At 41.3% G+C, this 18,110-nt stretch overlaps 5 protein-coding genes and 1 non-coding gene across 6 annotated transcripts; 1 reads left to right on the top strand and 5 right to left on the bottom strand.

The window, feature by feature from the left end:
* Positions 1 to 2,505: 2,505 nt before the first annotated feature.
* Positions 2,506 to 4,292, bottom strand: ATC70_000790 (uncharacterized protein; the record flags this gene model as incomplete). Its single annotated transcript, XM_064820199.1, has 4 exons — positions 2,506 to 3,227; positions 3,288 to 3,381; positions 3,606 to 4,042; positions 4,100 to 4,292. The coding sequence occupies 4 exons, from the start codon at positions 4,290 to 4,292 to the stop codon at positions 2,506 to 2,508; spliced, it is 1,446 nt and encodes a 481-aa protein (XP_064684119.1).
* Positions 4,293 to 5,397: 1,105 nt separating this feature from the next.
* ATC70_000789 (Delta-6-fatty acid desaturase) lies at positions 5,398 to 7,863 on the top strand (the record flags this gene model as incomplete). The annotated part of the gene is made up of 1 exon (XM_064820198.1): positions 5,398 to 7,863. The coding sequence occupies one exon, from the start codon at positions 5,398 to 5,400 to the stop codon at positions 7,861 to 7,863; it is 2,466 nt and encodes an 821-aa protein (XP_064684118.1).
* Positions 7,864 to 8,275: 412 nt separating this feature from the next.
* ATC70_000788 lies at positions 8,276 to 8,348 on the bottom strand. Its single transcript has one exon. It is a non-coding gene; the product is annotated as a tRNA-Met (tRNA).
* A 147-nt stretch (positions 8,349 to 8,495) lies between these two features.
* Positions 8,496 to 9,980, bottom strand: ATC70_000787 (uncharacterized protein; the record flags this gene model as incomplete). The annotated part of the gene is made up of 1 exon (XM_064820197.1): positions 8,496 to 9,980. The coding sequence occupies one exon, from the start codon at positions 9,978 to 9,980 to the stop codon at positions 8,496 to 8,498; it is 1,485 nt and encodes a 494-aa protein (XP_064684117.1).
* Positions 9,981 to 11,009: 1,029 nt separating this feature from the next.
* ATC70_000786 (uncharacterized protein) lies at positions 11,010 to 11,408 on the bottom strand (the record flags this gene model as incomplete). The annotated part of the gene is made up of 1 exon (XM_064820196.1): positions 11,010 to 11,408. The coding sequence occupies one exon, from the start codon at positions 11,406 to 11,408 to the stop codon at positions 11,010 to 11,012; it is 399 nt and encodes a 132-aa protein (XP_064684116.1).
* Positions 11,409 to 12,279: 871 nt separating this feature from the next.
* Positions 12,280 to 17,436, bottom strand: ATC70_000785 (uncharacterized protein; the record flags this gene model as incomplete). The annotated part of the gene is made up of 1 exon (XM_064820195.1): positions 12,280 to 17,436. The coding sequence occupies one exon, from the start codon at positions 17,434 to 17,436 to the stop codon at positions 12,280 to 12,282; it is 5,157 nt and encodes a 1,718-aa protein (XP_064684115.1).
* Between the last annotated feature and the right edge of the window lie 674 nt (positions 17,437 to 18,110).

Here is an 18,110-nt window from a genome sequence, read left to right as displayed (position 1 = left end):
AAAAATCCTCTAGATATTTCCATCTTGGAACTTCTTGGAGCTGCTTTCTCTTCTCTATGGCAGCATCATTGGAGCTGTTCTCTTGATGGTAAATCATGGCGTACTCAGATAGTTTTCTCCTCTTTTCTCGCCGATCACTTCAAATTGATTTCTTCTTTCTTAGGCGATATGTAAGCAACCTCATGGTCCCGTACTGTCGTTTTCTTTATTCTCAATAAAAGACACTTTTAAATACAAAAAAAATTGATTTAATACATATCATAGTGAAAGTCTTCATTATCAAGGTGAAAAACGCGATCGTTTGATTTTCGATGAAAACCATGAGGGGTACCTCATGCTTTTTGGTCGAATTTTGGCCATATTTTGGCTATATTTTTTTGGTCCCCAAAAAGTTGAGCAAAAGTGGCAATAAGTAACTGCCAGCTGAGAGCAATTGTTTGATGCAATCCTGACGAACTAAAACGGCTTCCAACGCGAGAAAACACAGCTCAAATGCATCCATATTTTGCTGTATCAGGGACACTAAGGACTAAAAGGGGAGCTATCAGAATGCTGCTTGCCCGTATATGAAATAGCTACCTGCATACGGATGTAGAGCATCACATAAGACTCAGATCCACAGATAATATGAAGGGTTTTCATATGTAAGTGGAGGGTCAAAATGAAGTGGCAGTATTTTGATAAGATATGCAGGGGCAATCGGTAGCGCGAGCTGCCGCTTCGCAGGTTGCTTCTCATCGAAGCGAAGCGTAGGTAAAAAGCCGTCGAAAGCGTAGACATACTCGTACTATGTAAAGCACATATGTTTTTTGTGATTGCTAGATGTTTGCGGTGTATAGCTAGAAACAATTCCAGGTACATTTCACGTGCGTTACAGAAAGTTCATCCAATGCATGTTTTATTAGAGAAGTTGTTTGAGATTTATCGCATTATACCCTTAAAGTTACATGATCTGAATATCTGTATTGCGTATAAATAATGAGTGAAATTCTTGAGACCCGGACATCAAGATGGAATAGTTGAAGTTGGGTTCTGTGAATCATTGTGTTTGTCAACGAAAACAACAGAAGTTTGCTCTATTCTGTTTAATAAAGCTTTCATCTCATATATTGTATGTATATTTGTATTGTAAATGCCTCTTTATAGCGATAGCCTTGAATAACGATATGCATTTGATTAAAGGTGTACAACGCACCGTCTTAAAATATGTGCATTTACTTCAATTATGGCTCTATGATGGCTTTTTATTCTGACTAATAAAGGCCAATACACACACTTTGCGTGGGATTTCGGCTCTGACCATAGGAATTTTGATGCACTTAAGCTGTATCACACGATTTGCAGAAGCTATTCATCCGTCATGTGAAAGCATTCAGTGTTGAGGAAGAGCATACGACGGTATTATTTAGTATCCAGTAGTTGATTACAAGTTTATATTAAAAGTAACACAAGTGTCATACAATCAAAAGACTCCCAAAGAATAACGTTTCAATCTTGAAGCAAAACTCAAGTACCGAGGACTGAATTCAGGAAAAATGCGGTATGATTTTGTACAGTTTGGTTCCTCAACTTGTCTTTGTGCTTAGATAATCTTCGTACCACTCACCGGTTATCAGGGTTTTCTTGAATATAGATGGAAGAACGTCGATTTGGGATATATGATATTGAATGTGGATAATGATATCAGACTTACCAGTCATGATTGCACACATTTGTAACAAATTACCTCCAGAGAAGTACAGTGTATAAGTCTGGATGCAACATTGCGATTACAGTACAACGAATGTCATCAGCGTTCTTCGTTAATGCAAGCTTCGCCATGTTCCTTGCATTGTAATCTAAGCTTGAACTATGGAGAACACGATTTCAAGCTGTTAATAGCTGGATAATAGGAGTGTAGTGGTGTAGGCGGGTCAAGTATTATAATGTACATCATGTGGTATGTTTCGTGCTGTATATCATTATTGTATACATTGAATGATTGCATAATCATTACAAATGCTGGAAACATGTACCAAAATGCTTCAAATATTAAAAGCACGGATAGGGAGGACTGGATTAAATTGAATTTTACAGCAACCAGATATATCATAAAGTCATTTGACACAAGGGGCTCAACAGAGTACGACAACCGTGGAAAGATGGATGTTAAAATAGATCATTTTACCATTGTACCTGATTATCATACAAGTATTTATTTAGCGCGAGGCAGCGTACGGTAAAAAAAAAGGAATGATTCATCCAACTTTCTCATCTCAATATACATCTGGCTCGTTACATCTTACGTGTTACAATTAAAAGTGTCAGGGTTCCGCCGAATGATCTTGAAACTCTAACCAAGTGTTTAGCTCGATAAGATACCATTGTTCAAGATGACTAAAGAAAAGAAAAAAGGAGTTTTTATTCATTATGTTTACAAAAGTAGGATAAAGGGTAAGAAATGCCTTCTCAGAAGGGTAAGAATAGTGATTTGTTAAAAGAAAAGAAACTTGTTACAGGGCAGATTTAAGCTGTTCCGTTGGATTTGGCCAATGCAGCCTTGTGTGCCATCATGGCAATCATAGCAGCACCAAATCCAGAGCCATCTCTAGCCAAAGAGAATTTGATGTGCTTGGTAGCCTCATCGCCAAAGAGCTCCTCAAGTGCCTTTACCATGTGCTTTTCGAAATGAGGGAAGAATTCGTAAACAGAGCCATCAATGGCAACAACAGAATCAGCATCTAATCCGCCCGTGTGAGCCAAGACACCGGCAACACCACAAGCAGCCAGACGAGCAGCACGACGACCCACTGCCTTACAGATTGCTTGAACCACTTGACGATCGCCCAAGGTAGTCGAGGGAATGAGGAGTGTTTCTTCCAAGATATGACGCACTTGGACAAGATCAGATGAATCATCATCAACAATGGTTGACATGTACGAGGTTTCGAAGCCCCATTGCTTGTTGAGATCAGGTGAAGACAGGCCATTGAACAGAACGTGATGGTCGACATATTGAAGAATGGCATTGCGAGCGATTTCACCCAGATACATACCAGACATCATCTTTTCAAACAGCTGTTCACGAGGATTGATGGACTCACGGTCGAGTTTATTGTCGTAGATGGTGAGTGGTAATACACGACGCTCACGATCAAAAGCCCCCCATTCCATGTTGACGACCATTTCTTCAAACACTTGCTCTCCTCCCTTCCATTTTTTGATATTTTTGAGTTTCTCATAGTATGCTATATGATATAGATTGTGCGTGAGTAAATTGGATTTGGGAGAAAAAGGGTAAAATTTACCAGCATTGGTTCCTGTGCCAAGGATGATACCCATGGACGTATCAGGACGACGATAAGCATTGGCCATCAGCGTGCCCACAGTGTCATTTACAAGCTATATGTGAAAAGCAAAACAGTGGTGAGACCTTCCATCAGCTGTATATGATCTATCTCCATCTCGTTTCATAGTGTGATCCTCCCCCCCCCAAACCCATTCAGAATTCCCGTTTGAGCCCCCTTGTACACATGAGCACACACGCACACACTGGGAAAAGTTGGATAACAGAGGGGCAGGGGCAAAAAAAAAAAAGAAAGAGGGAAAAAACGTTTTCTACTTACAGCAGCGATATTCACATGAATATTTTTGCGAAGGAAGGAGTCTTGCAACATGACGACGACATCCTTGTTGATGGCACCAGAGCAGCTGAATCCCTTTGTCCAATGCATCAAAGTGCCTCTGTTGATGTCAGTTTGGTTGACAGCAAAGGAAAAGGTGAAGCCCAATTGAAGATGCTCTGTAGAATGAGCACGGTCATCACCATATTCAGACACAAAGTTATCGACACAATCAGCAATGAAATCACAGAGGCGACGCATTTCTCCCGTCTTGAGCTCTTCTGCTACCACATATTTCTGTTGATGCACTGAAAACTGACCATCACCCTTCAATTCAAATTCACATACACGAAGATTCGTTCCACCTAAATCCAAAGCGAGGTACTTGCCCTTCTCATCGCCAGTGGGACGGCCTGTGACAAAACTGGGGATCATGGGCACTGTTAAAGGAAACGTTTAGTTTTGCCATTTGGTTCCATCACATTTGCATTATATACTTGTGGCGCCCTCATGATCTAAACCCTTTTGCATCTCTTCCATGAATTGCTTGACAATAGTACGTGCTTTCTCGGTTGTTACATTAAATTGATGATGAATCTCATTGACAGCCTGCTGTTGGTCCTCAGTACCGTTGATTTGAGGCACAGGATGTTTTACACCGGTTTTGCGAGATAGAAATGCGCTAATCATTTTTGTTTACAATGAGGCAAAGAAAGAAGAAAGAGAAGAGAGAAGAGAGAAGAGAGAAGAGAGAGAGTGTGTGGAAGTGTGGATACAAACCTGGTTTATTTTATATACACTTTTTTCTGGGATAACCTCTTTTTGGTATGGTGTATGAAGGTGATGAAATCTTACACTCGCTTTCTATCTCTCTCTCTCTCTCTCTCTCTCTCTCTCTCTTTCTTTCTCTCTCTCTCTCTCGGGGGGGGGGGGGTTTGTACCTTTTGGTGTTACCAAACAACTTGAATTTACAATGCTGTGATTGAATCAAATGTCATCAGCAGATAAGATGCTTTAGTTGTTTTGAGCATCAGTTGCCTAGTGATACTAGATGAAGTATTGATAGAGGCAGGGCAATACATTTACATATCATTAGAAACAATTTTTTTGATAGGCATTGTGAGAAAATTCAAGTGTCAATCAGATGGATATAGTAAAGGTCTTGTACCCTACGTAATTATATCATAGCACTCGAATTCCAAAAACAAACATCGACCCAAATAGATATTCATAATGGCAAGGTCGATACCTCCTTCACATATACCATTCTTTGCATGAAAATAGTAAGGAATTCGGAAATTGAAGTTTCTCTTTCTTCCTGACTCATCCTTTGAGAAAAACACAGTTTAGATGCTCTAGCCCTGTATAGCCGACAGCTCAGAAAGAGCCCTTTTCACTGTATGTATGTGAGCTGTCAGGATCTAATCGCTCGAGGTTCTTTATCTGCCCTGATAATGTATTGAGGCATCCCCAAATCAAGAAATAGGGAAATTTTTTAATCGAATGCCATCAAATCAGCATCAAATTTGAGCTTTTATTAGATAAACCAAACCAAAAGACATTTAGATTTGCATCATCCCAGCTACATGTCAAAGTCTGCGTTATCTGGACGATCCACTGATGCCAAAAAATTTCAAGCCATTAGTAATTTACGGCTTCCATCAAGTTCCGTCAATTTCCTTTGCCTTACAAATAGACATTGTGGCTTATTGGATTAGCTTAAATATTTTGGGATCGTTTTTTTCTTGGAGTACCACTTTTTTGCATACATTTTGATCATCGCATACAAGATAGAATGGCATTCCAACAAGCAGAAATAGCTACACTTCTCAGTAGCAAGCTGAAGTTGGACAACAACAACGACAAACTCACAGCTATCGTATCTGACATCCAACAAGGTCGTTATGCCAATGTTATAAAAAACAGCATTGTATTCAACAACTGTCAACAAGACTCGGAGATGCTGAAGGAGGATGGCAACATTCAAAACTGGGTCGACAGCAAACTTGCCAGTATTTCATTGGAAAACGAATTGGATCGCTTCGAAGTCCTTGCCACTGGTATCGCATGTCTCAACACATTTGTGCAGATCAATTGGACTGGCCCTATTCCCTCCTTCTCAGTATCAGAGCTGTTTTTCGGTCAAAAGGAGGACATTTGCGAAATCAGAATGCATGGAGCCTGTCTCAAATCCCTTTCTGTCGATAGTGAAGAAGTGTATCACCTCACTCAGCAGCTTGGGTTCTTGACTATTGCCCGTGCTTTATTATATGCTGTCCGTAACACCACGCTGACAGGCTCATTCTGGGCCATGCGCTCAGTCTTTATCCAACAGCAATTATTAGACGAATTCACGGGCTCACTTCAGTCTGAATTGATGGAATTGGCCAAGGAAAGTGCTGAAAGAGTACAATCTGCCGCCATTGTGGAGGCTGAATCCAAGGAGGCTCTCAAAATCCGTCATGAACTCGAGGTCGCATTGATTTACAGTTATTTTGGACAAGATAAAGAGGCTTTGGAAAAGATGGAGTCAGCACAAAAGGAATCCGGATTCACTTGGTCTTTAACCGGTTCGCTGGGTCGTCGTACCAAGTTTCAGTCATTCGATGTATCCCAGCTCGTCGTTTTAGCAGAGAGTAGAAAGAAGGACAACACAATTGACGAAGAAGGCACGGAGGAAGCTGCTCGACCAGAAACTTTGGATTTGAACGATGACACTATTCTGGAGCGCATTCAATTTACTGAAAACGAAAAGAACACAGATGAAAACAGCAAACGTCATGGCAATCTCAATGTCATTGATCAATGCTTATTGCTTGCCTTCTGTCTCAATGTCAAGAACACCAACCCTGATCACGGCATCACTGCTGAACAAATGGTGCCTTATGTCACTCGTGTGCTCGAAAATGCCAACAACTGGATGGTACATACCATGGGTTTGCTTTTGCGTTCTCGTCTGGAGGCTAACAAAGGACGTACCGTGGAGCGTTCAGCACTCCAACTGCAAGCATTGGTGGATCAAATCAAGGTGGAGGATTCTGGTGTAGAGGAGCGTCTTGCTTATTTCTATGATCTTTTGTTGCCCAGCAAGTGGGAGATGGAGCGTGAGCTGGCTCGCCGTTTTGTGTCTCTTGGTGTAGTTCGTTCTGCTGTCGAGATCTTTGAGCGCCTTGAAATGTGGGAAGATGTGATCTCTTGCTATCAAATGATGGAACAACCCCAAAAGGCAAAAGATGTGTTGAAGCGCTTGATGGAGGAGAACCCCAATTCTCCTAAATACTGGTGCATCTTGGGCGATCTTGAAGCTGAACCTGAGCACTGGCGCAAGTCTTGGGAAATGTCAAATCACAGATACGCTCGTGCCATGCGTAGTTTGGGCTCTTATGAATACAAGCGTGAAAACTATGAATCTGCAATTGATTGCTACCAAAAAGCTCTCAGCATCAATCCTCTGTTTGAGGGCTCCTGGTATATCCTTGGTTGTGCTGCTATGTTTACAGAGAACTGGGAAGTTGGATCTCGCGCTTTCCAACGTGTTGTTGCATTGGATGACGATCAACCTGAAGCTTGGAACAACCTGGCTAGTATTTACATCAAGATGGATAGAAAGACAGACGCTTATTTGGCTTTGAAGCATGCTACCAAGGTCAAGTTTGATTCCTGGAAAATGTGGCAAAACTTGTTGTTTGTGTCTATTGACGTGGGTCAATTTGCAGATGCTATTTTCGCTATGCAACGTGTAGTTGAGCTCCGTTGGGATAAGGTGCGTGATGAAGCTGTTGATATTGGCGTATTGCGTATGATTGTAGAAAGTGTGATTCAAAACTGGAAAGATCCCCATGATCGTGATGGTGCCCGTCTCTCACAACATGTACAAAGGTTATTGGAAGATGTCATTTTAAGCCGTATCACCAACTCGCCTGAAATTTGGATGATCTGTGCCAAGTTTTACTTGTGGCAAGGCCGTTACGTGGACGCACTTGAAACCTCTGTCAAGGCCTATCGATCTGTAATGCACAACCCTCGCATCGAAACCGAACAAAGCGTGTTTGAAGATGTTGCCATTGTTGCTCTTGAGACTGTGGACATGTATGAAAACTTGGGTGATAAACAACAAGATGGTGCTCCCATTTGTGCTGACTGGCGTTATCAATCTCGCCTTATCCTCAAGAGTTTGATGGGTAAAGTGAGAGATATTTTCGATGATACCAAAACCTATGAGCAATTGCAAGAGCGCATGAACGATTTAAAAAATGCATAGTTTACATTAGACCTCTCCTATTTATCCCTAATTACTACTACCTTGTATTTTTTTTTCCTTTTTTTCTCTATATAAACCACTTATAATTGTTATCAATATTGATATTAAAGCAATAATAAAAAGCATTTAGAATACATCAATTAATTGCTTAAAGCCGAACTAAGCATTTGCGCGATTTTAACAATTTAGAAAGGCATTAACATACTGTTGATGCTAGCTCAAGGGAGACACGCAACATTTTGCTTTCAAACGTCAACCATGTTACTAGAACTCTTTAGCGCTTCATCAAGACTATTTGATATACTATTCCAACGAAAGAGGGTTAAGTGGCCATGCAGATGAATGATATTCATTACATTTTGTAAAAAAAAAAACCTACGCACACCACTTTTTATAAAAGTGGAAAAAAATATAGCAGCAGTCCGTTTCGATCAGACGACCTCAGGGTTATGAGCCCTGCGCGCTTCCTGCTGCGCCATGCTGCTTGTTATGTCTTTGTCAGATGCTAATACGTAGAGATAGTATATGCAATCTGAGATCTGATCGAGATATAAATGGAAGTAGATATAGAGAGTGTGCAGGAAGATGTTATAGCCTTTTAGTTGAATGGATAAAAAGGTGCTTTATTAATATTAGATTTGAACATTGATTTTATCCAATATAGTTTGTGTAATGTTGTGCGCTATCCAAGTTAATCGCTGTTTAATGTTCCTGGTAGCTGGCGCTCTAGGTTTAAACCTGCGCTTCTTATTCTTGTTTGTGTTTAGTCTGTCAATGATATCCTGCAGATCTAAATCACTGTCAGAATACCCTTCAACCCTGACATCACCCCCCTTCGAGACAAATGTTCGACCCTGAACATCACTTGAACTTGATGAACCAGTGGCAGTGTTTGGCATATGAGAAGAGAGATCGACGATTTTTGCAGGTTGGGTGGTCTCATTTTGCGTGTGGATCTTTGGAATGGCAGGAGTTTTGAAGACAAAAGTACTTTTTGGTGGCCCAGGACGAGAAGTAAGTGCAATGGGAGTTTGGTTTGTAGCAGCAGGAGGGAAAAAATTCACAGTAGTAGTGGAATCAGGTTCTGGAGTAGCTTGAATAACGGAAGGTGGGCTGGCAGGAGAAACAACATGAGGTTCATTTCGAAGACCTGGCACCATTTCTGTGTTTTCTGGCTCTGATACACGCTCATCCAGTTCAAGATCTGTATCAACACTGACTGTTTCATTGATTATTGCTGCATCACCACTACTTATATTCGATACTGTAGACTGAGATGACAAATAAGACGATTCTGTAGAAGGAGATGGTGGTGGAGACATGGTATGTGGTGGGGATAGTGTTGGTGGTTGATCTGTGTCTTCAATATCGCTATCAGTAGATGACAAAAAGTCGTATCCATCCATGATTTGACCCAATCCACGTTCGTTGTCCTCTGTTTCATCCATCACACTACTCCCATGTAGAGAGCTATCCTCATCTGATATTTGTTGTGTAAGTATGTGATGATATTGAGAGTGAGTTGGCGGTTTATTAGTGGTAGTAGGTTGTGTAGTGGAGCTGTTGTTTGGCGTGCTCTGATCAGAAATTGGCATGTCGATAAAATCATCTTGAGGTTGATTTAGACTTGGGTTTGATGAGAAAATCGAAGGTGATGGTGAAGAGGAAGTAGCAGTGGTACCATTGGGGTCAGTGGAACTAGTATTTGAGGCCATACGAAGAGAATCGGCTTCACGAACAGCACGACGACTAGTAGTAGGATCATACCATGGCTCCCTGGGTTTGTCACCTTTCGCTGCTTTCAATCTGTCCACATGTACTAACGATTGTAATGGTTCACCAGCAATAGTTTCCAGTTGATAAGTACCAAAATCAGGGAACACCTTTGTCACAATGTAGGGTCCTTTGTAGCGAGGTTCTAGGCCAAATTTGCCTTCATGAGTCAGCATAACCATATCACCCATTTCGAAGTGCGTGGGTTTAATCTTGGCATCCCAACGCTTCTTGTCCGCTTCGCTCATGGCTTTCAAACGAAATTCAGCAGCAGCACGATGTTGACCAAGTAGTTCTAGTTCACGCGAGGTTAGGTCAGCTACCGTTCGTTTGTCCAACAGCATTTCCTTGGTGATATAGGGTCTCAAAACATCTCCAGGCAGTCTAGGTTCACGTCCATACACCAAGTAATAAGGGGAAAAGCCTGTTGTTGAGTGCACTCGAATTCGACTTGCCCACAAAGCCGCATTCACAAAGTCATCCCAGCGATGAATAGCACCATTGACATTGTGGAATTTGAGGCTTTACAGACTAAAATTCACGGAAAAAAAAGAATAAAAAAACAGTAAAGTCAACTTGATAAAGGTATATTTTATTATCAAACTGACAGGTGTCAAGTAAACTGAAGTCTCTCTACTGGCCAGGTAGATGATCCTTCTTATATACTATAACAATGGATAAAAGTTCTATTAATTAGATTGACAAATAAGTCAACTCAGATCAACTAATGTCTAATCATGCTAAAAGACAACCCCAGCAAGCTAATCATGATTTAGCTCTGTCTGGATGAATAATTAGACTCTCATCCGAAGTACCCTGATCTATCCTTTCCATAAGGATAATTAATATCGATCTAGTAGCATGTATCCGATAGGTACAGTCTTCTTAGTCTATATTAATAGTACATATCTGAGTGTATATCGCTAAGCATACATCTTTAGCATGTATCTGGATATATGGCATGTCTATAGCATATCGTATGCATGTCTATAGCATGTCTCATATATAGTACAAGTCTGTAGTACATAAAGTATCTGTAGCTAGTATCACGGATATAAGCATGTGTCTTATAGCGTGGATCATGAAGTGCACATCTGAAGCAACAAGCTCATATTGCATTAATCTTGGTGCCTATCCAGATATGGTAAACATCCGTAGTCAATGTCGGAATACAAGTATAAGTCTATAGTGCCATCCATGTCCGTGGTGCCATCTATAGCCTATATCTTATATAGTATGAATCTTATAGTACTAGCGTATCTGAAGTCCATATCTTCTCATGATCATAGTATAAATCGATATCGTACATCTAATCCAGTGTACATACAGTTTATATCTAAATCTGGTAACTGGATGAACTGTCGGAATGCAGATCATAGTGGATGTATTCCACAGACATACTTACGAAGCATTTGCTTGATCACGCCATTGTATCGCTCTACCTTGGAGTTGGTGCGCGGGTGAAATGCCGAGGTGAGCTTGTGATTTATTCCAACACGTTTGGTGTAAGCTGTTACAAGACCACTAGTAAAATTGGCACCTCGATCCGTCACAATTTCAGAGGGACAACCAAATCGCATGACAATCTCCTCATAGATAAAATCCGCTACCGCTTCCATAGATGCTACTGGTACTGATCTTGCAATAGGCCAGTTTGTGAGGTAATCCACAGCCGTCAACAACCATTTGTTTCCGTTTCCAGTTGTAGGCAATTCACCCACAAAATCCAAATGCCAACGATCAAAAGCTTGAGGTATTTGCAGAGGATGCATGACATCTGCAGTGAAATCAGGTTTAAATAGATTTCACAAAAAAAATAAAGCAAAGGTAAAATACAATAGAAATCAACTGTATTTTATTTTGTGTATAAAATGAACTGAAGATCCTGGAATTGAGTAAAAAAAAGAAGAGTATTTATACATTTGCATCTGGCTTGTAGGATTAGTGATGATAGAGCGCAATAGGTGCTGCTATTGCGATATCTGGCAAATGTTGTTGATGTTTGATTTAAAGTGGTAATCAATGCAGGAGCACTGGCCATAAGGGTCGATTTGAGTAACCTTGATGGGCTTGGGTGAGCTATCGTCATAGCATGATTTAATGTAACCTTGATGGTTTAAAGTGTGATGTTTGTTATTGAAGCATGGAATCCTTTATCTGGGATATTGTGCAACTATGGCAGCAGGGCATAGTTGTCATATTTGAATATGCTTGTTATTGATTTAATTCTATTTGGATAAAGATACCATCACCTATTACTACCATCATGAGTTTAGTTGAATATACTATGATCGGGAGTGATTCATTCACACGATGTGCGATATAAGCATGCATCTTTACTTTAGTATTTTTAAATGGGTTTTTTGATGTACATTTGAGCGCTTTCATTAATAGATCCAAATAGCATGAATTTGAATGAGTGCTATTTGATGAACTTTGGTTTTCAATTAAGTTGCGTTTGGGTGGCTATTTCATTACATTGCCCCCAGCCAAACTTTTTGTGGGGAAAAAGTTGACAGAGATATGAATTTAGACGACCAAAAGTGATTTGATTGGAACATGTAGAAGGAAGGAAGACATAGATATAAGCAAGAGCAGAGAAACAAGTGCCGAAGGCAGTGGAGGAAGGAAAGCTGGAAGCTACTAATGTTTGCGGCGAGTGTTTTCGCGGCTTGTGTGATCAGTGCCTGCTTTTCGCTTGTTACCAGCCTGTTTTGAGGGGCGTTTGTTTGTAGGTAGTGGTGCATGTCTTTGATGTTGCAGTTCCTTGTTGAGCTTGACCTTTTCCCAGTATTTTTTGATTGGAATGGGAGAGGAGAACAGATCAGCTGTAATGTATTCATTTTCACGTTCAGAATAACCAGCCCATTTAACTAGGTATTCGATCTCATCATCATCGCGGTAGCGATGATCGCGAATGTCCTCAACTTCAAAGATTTCGTCTTCAATGGTAGTTTCATCAATGTTGACAGGTTTGAGTTCAGAAGGAGTATATTCACGATGCATGAGAGAATTGGTTTCGTCTTTTAGAATGTAATTGCCAGCTTGGGTACGCTTGACAACGAAATATGGGCCAGCATAGAGAGGCGCGAGTTTGGATGAACGACCTTCTTCAAGGCGGACCATGACAGGAGAGTCAAAGGCTAGTTCAGGTAGGATGTATCGACGTTTATCCATACGCTTATTGTATTCCTCAGCAAGCCGTTGTGTACGCTCTTGGAGAGCAGGAAACACGATGGTATTCATGTGTTCGATACGCTGTTGGAGCTCTTGAATGGATAGTGCAGGACGTCCATTGAGGTTGAGTTTATTTGGATTGGGATTGACGTTAACTTGACGAGCAAACATGAGACTGAATGGGGTACTGGCAGTACGCTCTTTGACTTTCATGTTGAGTGCAAGTTGGACGATGGGTACGCGATCATCCCAGTTATGCGTGTCATTACCACACATTTTGCGTAGCGTATGCTCGAATTGTTTGATAGCGTTCTCAGCACTACCATTGGATTGTTTGTAGTAAGGAAGAGAATGTCGCTGCTTGATGCCAAGCGTTTTTGTGAAGTGATCCATGAGATTGGATTTAAATTCCTTGCCGTTGTCAGCTTGTTGGATGCTAACAGCAACACCATAGTCACCATAGATGGATAGTATGGCTTGAGCGACTGTAGCGCCATTTTTGTTAGGAATTGGACGAGCTATAATGTAGCGAGTACAGAGATCAATCACAACCAGCACATAAACATTTCCCTTATCGGTGATCGACATAGGACCTAAGATATCCATAGCAATGTGATCAAAGGCGTCAAAGCTGACGATGCTTTTAGCAGGGTTGAAACCTCGACGAGCGACGTTGTGCTTTGCACATTCAGGACATGCTTTAAGTATTTCCTTGCAATCAGCGTAGATGGTGTTCCAATGTAAACCCAAATACGTGTGGATATGTTGAACCACAGACTCAATGCCAAAATGGCCTATTTTATGTGCATCTTTGATGATTTGAGCCCGATCTGCTTCTGGAGGAGCAATGTAATCCGTTGTAGAATTCTGGAATTCTTTGCTATTTAGTTTCACAGCAAGTACGTTGAGATTGCGGTCCTGAGAATAGACTGTGCGTTGACGGTTTACTTCAATCTTTTTGTTGGTGTCCCTTTTGATCAGAATGAGCTTATGCAGTTTTCTCATCTGTCGATCATTTTCATCTTCCAGCCATTTGTCTTCATCAATTATTGGATATACCCTTGAGAGAGCATCACAGAGAACATTTTCAATGCCTTTCACATGTGAAATTGTGAAGTGAAATTCTCCCAAGATTTCCAAGTAGCTCTGGAGCGTACTGTTTAGTGAAGTAGATGTGAACATGTAGGTCAATGCCAAATGATCGGTCAGGACCTCGATATCATTATGACCCCACAGTAGCGATCTAAATTTGATGAATCCAAAGACAACAGCGGCACACTCTCTACGGTTTGTAGACCAGTTGCGCTCAGCTGAATTGAGAGATCTGCTAACAAATGCAATGTGCTTGATTCTACCCAGTTTATCCTTTTGATAAAGACAGGCAGCGATGCCATAGAGACTAGCATCGCATTGGAGGAACATTTTGTCGTCCAACACTGGAGCATGCAGTATTTGGTTTGAGAGCAGTATTTGCTTGATGGTATTGAACCGATCAGTATGCAATTGTGTCCAATTCTTTTTTACGTCACTGTCATTTCGAAGACTATCGATGGGCTCAGCAACCTTGGACAGCATGGGACAAAAGTTTCGCAGATGGGAAACGACACCCATAAGCGAGCGAACTTGTTTTGCAGTTTTGGGAATGGGCCATTCGTCTATGTCAGATAAACGACGCATATCAATCTTTTGTATGCCAGGTCCAACCACAAAGCCTAGTAAAAAGACTGATGTCTGGAACCATGAACATTTTTTCACATTGATGCGCAGGTTGACGGATGTCAAGCGATTAATGGCAAGATTGATAAGCTTGATGTGGCTTTTCTCACAGATACTATGCAGGACGCAGTCATCTATGTAGTGTTCGATGCCACCCCATACTTTGGTTGGATCAACTTGGGAAGGATCCATGTTCTTTTCCATTTCGAATTTCAGTTCGTCGGATAAACCAGTGAATAAAATTGACATGCATTTTACGAACAGAGAGCTCATAAATTTTAGGCCAAAAGGGGCCCTACACCATCTGTAAAAAATGCCATTATGCGAGAATATAAGGGCGTTGCGAGATGCTTCATGCACACCATACGAATAGTATGCTTGGTGTAAGTCAATTTTACTTATTACGCGTGCGCTAGAAGACACTCGTTCAAAGATTTCGTGAATCTTGGGAACCGCATAATTTTCATGGTAATTGTCATCAATGGACGCATTGATGCGACGGAGATCACAACACACTCTCAATTTGGTGGGTTGATCGTTCTCATCCTTCTTTGTCACCGTAATCAGAGGTGAATGGAACACTGATGAGGGTTTGCAGCGTTCAACAATCTTATTTTGAAGCCATTCTTTGATTTGTTTGTCAATCTCGGCATGCGAGTTGATGGATAATGGATACTGGCGAATGAAGCAATCCTTGGGATTGGATATAGGAACATGCACTACACTTTCAGGCATGGAACATACTGCGTCAGCAGGGATGTTCTTGTTGGCATTCAGAGATTGTTCGATCTGTTGTAGAAGGATGTGACGTTCCTGAGAAGTACCATAATCAGCATTTTCTGGATTATAGACGTTTTCAGTGTCATAGTTTATATTCTTGAATTGAGCAATTTCGTTTTCGGTGTCAGGAAAGCAATGAGCTACTCCACTAAGATAGATGTTGAGGCGAGGCAAGATGTCGACTCCTAGGAGTACATCAAACTCTTCAGCCATGGAATCATTGAAGTCAATGATTTCAAAGGAATGTTCAAATGTGATTCCATTCATATAAGTTACTTTGATGGGTTCGGTGCTTCCAATGCGTTCAGCTTTAGATGCACTACCATCTTTGTTCATGCTCAAAAAGGTTAAATAACCACCCAATGCTTTGATATTTTTGATAGTAGAGAATTTTTTATTCAAAACGGATTTGTTAATGATGCTAACATCTGAACCAGGATCCACCTTTCCGATGATTCTAATGTTATTGAGAAGCAATGGTGTTATTAAATTGAAAGTGTTTTTGTTTGATGTGGAAGACTTACATTCTTTGTCTTCCATAGCCTCGCGGAAGAGGTCACTTTCGCTGGACCCGGAGTCCTTTTGCTTTCCTTTGCCATTACGGGAATGACGCTTTTGTTTCTGACTACTGGAGCCAGTCGTATAGGGTCGATGACCACTATTTTCTCTTCTCACGCTCAACACCTTGAACGAACCCTTCATAGCTTGGTACTCAGGGCAAGAGTGACCGTGGAACCAAGTTTTGCCACACCACTTGCAGAAAGTGTTTCCGCTGGCCTTCTTGGGTACGTTTGCCTTTTCAACTACACGTCTTGATGAAGAACCACCTTTGTTCAGACGACAGTCCTTCTCGTGATGTCTGGCCTGAGAGCCTCCATGGTTTGAGCAGTAGTAACGAGGAGCAGAAGAAGAAGCAGCAGCAGAGGAAGAGAATCCAGATGAACCGGATGAGGATGACGAAGCGCGAGAACCACCATGTCGCTTTGCGTTGACAAACGAAACAGGACACTTTTGACTGTTGAGGACGTTCATGGCACAGGTGACAATCTGACTGGCGGTGAAGTTAGAACACCCAGGGAAGTGAACACCGAGAACAGCGTTGATTTGGATCTGCCATTCATTGGGGAAGCCGAGCAAGAATGTATCGCCAAGAGTGGTATCTTCAGATGAGTAGCCTGCCTCCATCATAGCCCGAGCGAAACGGTTGTAGTACTCCTCCGTAGTTTCTCCAGATCGCATGGTAGCGGTTTGAACTTCACGACGAGCATCCAAGCGTAGAGCAGCATTACTGAACTTGGAAGTGAATTTTTCCTTAGCCATGGACCACGACTTTGCTGTCAGCAGGTCTTGATTCAACCAGAGATCAAGGTCGTATGGAATCGTGAGTGGAATGTATCGCCGCCATACATTTTCGACAGCCTTGCCTGAAGACGAAATTACCTTCTCAAAGGAGCGCAGAAAATGATGAATCGAATCATAGGAGATTTCGTTGGGAAAGTACTTGGTGGCATGCGAACGAAGTTGGAATTTAGGTAGGTCTTGCTTGGACAATGAGATGCCCTCATTGTCACCAGTGAGTGATGCGGTGACATTAGATTCGGATAGCTTGGCTGAGTGTTTGACAGTGGAGATCAGACGATTCAGGTCCTCGATCTTGGATCGCATATCTTCAATATGCTTTTGGCCGTGCTCATTGTTCATATCAGTTCCCTCGACCATGTCCAGCAACAGACGTACAAACGAATCCCGACGCCAGACCAATTTCTTGATGGAATTCAACGTGCTAGAACCAGCAGCAGAGGAGGATGCATTACCTGATGAACATGATGTCGACGCAGACAAATGAGAAGTAACTTGAGATGAGGATTCACCACCATCATTGGGAGCATGGTTAGCCAAAGCAGGAACAGGAGAGGATCGAAATGGCATAGCATCCATCATGGCAATATCCTCTTGATGGTTTGAAGGTTGAAGTTGTTGTCCGACATCAGTACCTTGATCCAAGTGGATGGCCTGGACTTGCTGCCTAGTGTGCTCAATGGTATCGTCACCAGGTTGACGTTGAGCAGGAGAACCTTGAGCAGAGGGGACAGAAGGAGAGCCAGAGTTGTTGGTATTGTCAGACATTGTGATAAGGTTTGTTTAATAAAATATAGTTTGAATATTGTAAAAAATGCAGTGAAATCAGGTTTAAATAGATTTCACAAAAAAAATAAAGCAAAGGTAAAATACAATAGAAATCAACTGTATTTTATTTTGTGTATAAAATGAACTGAAGATCCTGGAATTGAGTAAAAAAAAGAAGAGTATTTATACATTTGCATCTGGCTTGTAGGATTAGTGATGATAGAGCGCAATAGGTGCTGCTATTGCGATATCTGGCAAATGTTGTTGATGTTTGATTTAAAGTGGTAATCAATGCAGGAGCACTGGCCATAAGGGTCGATTTGAGTAACCTTGATGGGCTTGGGTGAGCTATCGTCATAGCATGATTTAATGTAACCTTGATGGTTTAAAGTGTGATGTTTGTTATTGAAGCATGGAATCCTTTATCTGGGATATTGTGCAACTATGGCAGCAGGGCATAGTTGTCATATTTGAATATGCTTGTTATTGATTTAATTCTATTTGGATAAAGATACCATTACTTATTACGACCATCATGGGTGTGATTGAATACACTGTGATCAGGAGTGATTCATTCACACGATGTGCGATATAAGCATGCATCTTTACTTTAGTATTTTTAAATGGGTTTTTTGATGTACATTTGAGCGCTTTCATTAATAGATCCAAATAGC

Source organism: Mucor velutinosus (genome assembly GCF_035048745.1).
Source record: "Mucor velutinosus strain NIH1002 chromosome Unknown tig00000041, whole genome shotgun sequence".
NCBI classification, from domain to species: Eukaryota; Fungi; Mucoromycota; class Mucoromycetes; order Mucorales; family Mucoraceae; genus Mucor; species Mucor velutinosus.
The sequence above is the reverse complement of the archived record's forward strand: the minus strand, read 5'-3'. Positions and strand labels throughout refer to the sequence as shown.